General features: G+C 33.5%; 1 protein-coding gene across 1 annotated transcript; it reads right to left on the bottom strand.

Annotated features, from left to right (window-relative positions):
- Positions 1-496: 496 nt before the first annotated feature.
- Positions 497-2,020, bottom strand: LOC112777074 (zinc finger protein GIS3). Its single transcript, XM_025821357.3, has one exon. The coding sequence runs from the start codon at positions 1,611-1,613 to the stop codon at positions 762-764; it is 852 nt and encodes a 283-aa protein (XP_025677142.1). The 5' UTR covers positions 1,614-2,020; the 3' UTR covers positions 497-761.
- Positions 2,021-7,545: the final 5,525 nt, after the last annotated feature.

The raw sequence follows: 7,545 nt of genomic DNA on the forward strand, positions 1-7,545 counted from the left end.
ATCTGAAATCTGAAAGTTTTTCACATTCACACAGTACTTTCTGTGCCCTACTTGTCTCATCTAAACCTTGTTGCTTTCTAAATACTCACTTTCAATTTATTTTACCCCTTTTAATTTCTTTTTTGGCTCTTAGCCAGCTTCATCAATAATAAAAAACACATGGTCCAAGTTTTCAAAGTAATTGGGTACAAATACAATCCATCATATTTATATATATACGATAGATTGAGTCAGCTTCCCACTTCCAAAATGTTCAAGTCGTGATCTACACATTAATTTAATTATTAGTGTATGTATAAGGATATAAATAAGGTGGACAAACTAATTAGGATTTAATTTATTTATTTTTGGGGGCAGGTAAAGGCTATAAAAAATGGACCACAATGTACCCCATGAAATCAATGCAGCTCCCGCTTTTCGTAGTTTCATTAATTAAATGGTTTTCTTTATTCTTAGTCTTATCATATATATCCTTTTTACCTATCTAGATGAAAATTAAATCCCCAGAGAAAATTGAAATAAATAGGATACAAATTTTGAAAGCAAATATATGTGGTCAATGAGCAGTTGGCCAATTGTCGCAATTTGTACTAAGCTATCTAAATAATCAAATCATTTGATTCCAAGTTTAACCTTTTTTTTTTTAAGAAAAAGAAAAAATAAATATGTGAAAATGTACAAGATTTGAAGCAGATGATGATAATAACAAAATAATAATAATTAAGTGGCGCATGAAGGCTGAAGCTAGAAACGGCTAACAGTTACGGCGCAGCTGGTGCAAGGCTAAGGTGCAAGTCCAAGCCCAATGAATCATCAAAACTGGGCCCACCATCTCCTTTGGAGAACCTACTCAAAGAGGACCCGTCCATCCTGCCATGGTGGGCCCGGGCCTGTACCTGCACTTGCATCTGCGACCCCATCATCGTTGACAATGCACTTGACGGTTCCCCTACACCGCCACCATAGGGGAACCCTACACCCCCATTTTTAATGCTACAATTACCGTTACTGTTACTGTTACCGTTACCGTTACCGTAACTGTAGTTGCTACTATTATTACTGCTGTTCGCCGATGGGAACACGCACCCGTGAGATACTGACACGTGGAACGGAGGAGGAGCTGCACGCGGCGGCATGTACACCCACGAGGGAGGCGGCGCCGGCATCACCATGGACCCCGGCGGAGCAAGCAGGTGCGGCGGTGGTGCGAAGGCGGAGATGATGGGGTTTCTGACGAAGGAAACGGCGGCGGCGTTTCGCGTGGCTTGTAACTGTGCTCGCTTGAGCTGTTGACGCTCTTTCTTGTGCGCGTTTTGGTGTCCACCAAGTGCTTGTGAATTTGCGAACTCTCTGCAACAGTACTGACACTCGTATTTCCGCTCCCCGGAAGAGGAGGACGCAAAACCGCCGCTGGCTCCTGCAGCGCCTCCGGCGGAATCCGGCGACCTAGAGGGGGAGGTGGAAGAAGGTGATGGTTTCGTTGTTGAATCTGCTACGTCTTCATGCATGAGTAGTAATTCTTCCTCCATGGTGGAGTCTTCATGGACGCTGAAGCCAAATAGCTTTAAGCGCGCGGGTTGTGGTGGTGGTTGTGAGTCAAGTTGGTTCTCCATGGGAGCTGGCTAGCTTTAGGGTTTTCAAAGAAGAAAAAGGGGCCGGTGTGGTGGTGGTAGATTTGTGAAATTAAAATGAAGAGACGGAGTTGCATGAGTTGTGTGGTGATGTATTTATATACAAGACAAGGTTTTGGCAAAAGTGAAAAACAAATGAATATTGGTAGGGAAATTCAGAAAGAAAAGTGCACAGTGAAGAGAGAGAGAGAGAGAGTTGCTGTTTGCGGATGTCCCAATGCAAGGAGAAGAGTGTGTGAAAATATGGGAACACCACCCAAAATGACTCGCAAGCCAAGGACCCACTTGCTTCCAATCTCACTTCATTTCTTTTTTAACTTGACAATTATTATTTCTCATCTCATCTATCTCCCATCAATTATCTTCATTTTAGAAAAATCTTTTTTTCTGTGCTTATTTTATTTTAAATTGGTAGAAATATATAGAGCTTTGAAGCGGTGGTGCATGTGAGGGGAGTATGGCACAGATAGGAAGTCTAGGATGAAATGATTGGGTTGGGATCAGAACGAAGCATGTATGATTCTGTTTTCAGCAATTCACACACTTGGCTACGTACGAGGCACTGTTCACATCATCAAACATTATACGAGTTAGGTATGACGCACCTTGAAAACAGTGGTCTCTTCTTCTCGATCTCTTTCAACTATCCAACTCCTTCTCTCAACCAATGCCCTTCCCACATACCACCATCTTCTATCTACGACCAACCTAGTATTTTATTACTACACACATACACCTACACATTATTTAATATAATATGGTATGTAGTCTAGTACTCACTTCATTGGACCCATCCCTTCGTTAGTTTATCATTCCAACTCATCAAAACACATTAACCTGAGTAACATCAGCAATCATTTCGTCAAAATATTTTATTTTAATTCATATACCTTATGAATGCATCCATACATACACATATTTTGTATAAATTTATAAGTAAGCCTGTCTTCAAACCATGTGTTTAATCCTGAAACCGATAATATACAAATAATTAATATATAAACTAGACTTATAATAAAAATACACCCCATGTATATATATGCAAATGTAGTGAAATAATTAGATGCTTTAATGATCAGTAGTAACCTAATAATTATTATTAGGTTTGAAAAGTACAAATAATAAAGCATGGATGTTTATATTATATGAGTATGTGGCAATTGCTTTCCCTCTTTTCATGAATTTGGAAGTTTGCGTTAAGACGGCCAATCAGAAAGCTTACTGGATAGCTTGATCAACTAATAAACATTGCCGAAGCAACAATCTAATTCAACTCATCAAAACTCGGCTAATTTTATTCCTGAACCCAAATCATATATGGCACGTCACAGGCACACACATAAATATATTACGTACGTAAATAAACTCTCCATAATGCTCATGCCACCTTTTTTAATTCTTCTTCTTCTATGACATGATCAGTTGAGATTGGTGACTTGGAGACATCATCAGCTTACAAAATACATGCTCGTTCCTTTTGAAATCACAACAATTTTAATTTCGTTTTTCTTCCTCTTCATTCTGACTGGGGGTAATTTTGTGATCTCGTATTTAATTATTTATTTTTTAACGTAAGACCAAAGTATTGATGAATCCAAGGAGGCACCGTGAAGCCCATGTCTCTATCCAATATGTATAGCCACACCCTGATGAAGCAAATAATTATTATGATACAAATAATTCGGAAAGCAATTGCAATTTGCATGCATGCTGCCATGCCCAAATATTAGATCCTGAAGTTGCACCTATCCTAATCCTTAGGATTATGCTATGCGTACTTTAAAATTAGTCATTAAAATTAGTCACTAATATAAAATACATATTAGAATACAAATATATTTTAAAAATAAATAAAATCACACATGTATGTATATATATTATACAAATATATTGATGATTAATTTTAGTAGCCGATTTTAGTGTACAAATACAAAAGAGTCCACCTTTCGGATCTAAAACTCTAATATCATGTCATGATACCACTCATTTCAAAAGCTTACGCTGATGAGAAAAAGTAACACTGGTTATATCTCTAATACTCTCTAAATCTCTATTGTACGCATTGTATAAATATTCCATTGGCTCACCATACTTTTTCGAATACAAAATTACAAATATATATATAAATAAGTGTTCATGATGTCTTTTAACATACAACACCTGGTGAAATATGTCGTACTAATAATATTAATTGAGGTTCAAAGAGCAACTAATTAATAACATACAACAGCAGGTAAAATTGTTCTCTAAATTAATTTAATTTATGTTCTTGATTTCAAATCCATCCTTAAGTACAAAATTGAAAAACATAGAGCTTCATCTACCTTATGCTTGGTTATTATTCTACTTGATTTAAGAAATATCGATTGAATCTACTCTAATACAATGGTTATCTTTGTTCGAAACTCATTTCTGTTTTGATTTTAAGTATAATATATAACATAAACAAACTTAATTGTCACTTTTGAAAGTGGAAAAATGTTTAAGTTTGTTTTCAATCTCTGTAAATATAGTTAATTTTAGTTTTGGTATTCATAAAAGAATTTAATTTTGATGTACTCAGTGAGCGTGTAAAATAATTTTATACGTGCATTTAATTATATAACGTTACATCAATAAAAATAACTATCTTTTATATTAATCGCGTGAATGATGATCCAAAAAAACGAATGTGATTATACAATTGTATAAAATAGTGTATTAAAATTAAACTCTTTATAAAAACAGTTTATTTTTTTAGTCTAAATATTTTTGCAAAATATAATTTTAAGTCTGTATCTTTGTTTTATATTGGTTTTATCCTTAATATAAAGTAATACCTCCGGCGTTATTAATTTATGGGTAAAATAATTTTAAAAATTATACAAGATGTATACTAAAATTAATTACTAACATAAAATATTTACTAAAAATAAATTAAATTTTATATATATATATATAATAGTTAATTTTAATATATAAATAATATTTTTGTTTTAAAAAATATATATAAGGAAGCCGATATTTTTAAAAATGAAACGAAATTTAAATAGGTGATGAGATTTTATGTTTGGTGAATGTTTAAGGCCGACAAGCTTACCTTACCAGCACCAACTCACACTATTTCACTCTAGACGAAGTCAAAGTAGCCCCCTACATTTACATACATAAGATAGGAGTTATCATATCATATTCATATAGCATGATAGCATCCAAGATCCTAAGCCAAAATGTACATGACGCTCAGATCTAACACCTGTCCCACTGGCCCCCACGTGTCACCATCACATTCATCCATTCATATCTCATGTAAGATACGCATGTTTCACATCATTCCAATTCCAACTCTCTCTCTCTCTCTCTTCCTATCATGGCAATATAGCTTTCATCACCTCATGCAACATGCAAAGCTACTATAGTAGTCAAATTATGCATCCATACATGAAATTAACAAATTAGTGGGAACTGGAAACCTTCTGCATTTTAATAATATTAATAAAATAAATGAAATAATTCATTTAGATCATATTAGTTGAATATTCAGTTTATGGTTTGTTCATGTATGCACTAATAATAAATTCTTAAACAAATTTAGATATATAATAAAGTGGGTATTTTAATAATTTTATATTATAAAATTGAATTTTGATATGTTATAAAAGTGTGATCAAATAAATAAATTATATTTTTATGCAAAATATCGTTATAAAAAAATATTTTTGATATTTTTATTTGAGTAATTCTTTTATAATAAAATAATTTTTGACTAATGGAATTTAAAAATAACTTAAAAAATTAAAAATAAAAATAAATGAAATATGTTACGATGGGTAACCGGAAATTAATGGGCTAGATGGTATTGGTTGGCCCAAACGTATGAAAGAGGAGGCCTGCAAGTGGGTTGACGATCCACTGGCTCCGTCCGACTTGTTCGTGAGAGGAGAGGGGGTGGTACCTGCAAAAACACTCCGATGCCAAAGTCAGCAAAGGGAGCAAAACAGGTCTAGAAAGTATTGGACTTCTTAGAGATACCTGAGAGGTGTCAGTGTATTTATAGGGATAAACCTATAACCACCGTTGAAGTAGTTCCACCTTTTAAGGGGAATAACCGTCTCTTTATCTTAGGGAGGTTGAGATATGGCTCCTGGAAGTGGTTAGAGAGATTCTAGGGGCAATTATTTTCTTGAGGGAGGGTTTATCTGCCAGCTAGTCCTCGTACCGACTTCTTTAGAGCAAGTCGTGAAGATAGCCGACTTCGTATCTGGTTGGTGTAATGAAAGGCTCAACCCTTTTGGGTTGGGCCTTTTTACTTGGATCCTGAGCCTTAGCGTTGGGAAATACATAAAAATCTAAAATATTCATTAAAAAAAAAGTGTTAAAATAGTGTATGGTAAATTGAGTATAAGAGCGTTCAGGGTGTGGGTTCACAAAACTTAGGGATTGTGTCCCCACCATTACCCGTTGATGATGATGAATTATTGTTTATGATGTTTGCGTGATTGACGTTGAAATGCATAATTTTCAATTGGTTTGCTAGCTTTGGGAGAGATCTATCCGAATCTTACTAACTACGAGAGTGAGAGAGCTTTCTATACTCTTGTAGTCTCCCACTTAATTAAAAACCATAATTATTAATCATCATCATAATGCCTTGCCAATATTCATCATACAAATTTACAAAATAAAAAAATAATAATAATCAACATCAACAAAGTAATAAAGCCTTATTCAATTATCAAGTCTTCGTCTCAACTCCTAATGTGACCCACCTTGTCCCCCCTTCTAGGGTCTGTTTTTTTCAAAGCCCTCCTAAATTAGTCAAAATTTTTCATTGGAAGAAAATAAAAATCTTAGATTTCCTTAATATATAGATAGATCACTTTTGGAGTGAAAGGTGAATTTTATGTTGAGCCGATTATTATTAGTGATCATTAGCAAAATCTACTTCAAATGCCAAATCAATTCTGCCCAAAAAATAAAATGAAAAAAAAAATTAAGTACTTTGTCTCGAACTATCATAATAGAAATTACTTTACTACTATATATTGTAATTATAATTATTAATTAAACACAATAATGACCCGCTTATTTAGATTATTCAACATACTTTATTCATGACAACTAAACCGCCAATATTTACGATTAGTTTTGGGCTTTCTTTTTTTTTTTTAATCAAAGATATGAGACTCGAATCCGCAACCTCTTAATTGAGTATGGAGAGACTATGTCATTTGAGCTATTACTCATTCGCAGTTTTGGGTTTCCTTGACCTTCATTAATTCACGCTATTTTATTTTTAATTGATTCTTCTCAATATTAAACCGTCTTTTTTTTTTCCAGCAATAAGACAAAATTAAGTCCCAAAGCATCAAATCTTGAATATTCTCACTCTCAACCTTATTTCTGCGTTCAATTTCGTGCTTGAGTGTTCTATTAAAATTTCTACTCAATTTGCGTAAACATGTTGAAAAAATGCAATTTTCTATAATAATGCTCATTCAATTTATTATGCCTTATTATGCTGGGCTTCAATAATTAAATCCCATAAAATTGTATCGAAAATACCCTAATGAACTCTAAAATCAATTATTGCTCCATTGTCAATCAGGTTGACCCATTATGATACCTTCATCTTCATTATATTCAACTAGACTTATATGTATGTATAAAATAATGATCAGCAATTAGGTCTGGAGATCACTTCCTTTAATTATTCTATTCTATTCATCTTTCTTCATTTATTTAAGAGAAAGTTTCCTGTAATTTCTGTTCGGATATAAAAGGACTTTAGCCCCTCGAATAAGAAATATCTTGCATATAGTACTATTAATATATTCAAAAATATTTAGAAGATAATAAAATTAAATCAACTCAAAACAGCTTAAAAATATTTTATTTTGTATAATTTAATTATTGTTTAATTTATTTTATATTT

The sequence above is a fragment of the Arachis hypogaea genome, chromosome 19, assembly GCF_003086295.3.
Source record: "Arachis hypogaea cultivar Tifrunner chromosome 19, arahy.Tifrunner.gnm2.J5K5, whole genome shotgun sequence".
In the NCBI taxonomy this organism is placed as follows: Eukaryota; Viridiplantae; Streptophyta; class Magnoliopsida; order Fabales; family Fabaceae; genus Arachis; species Arachis hypogaea.

Bases quoted from the DNA above. Each gene is read 5' to 3' on its own strand.
- LOC112777074 (XM_025821357.3), bottom strand. From the start codon at position 1,613: ATGGAGAACCAACTTGACTCACAACCACCACCACAACCCGCGCGCTTA.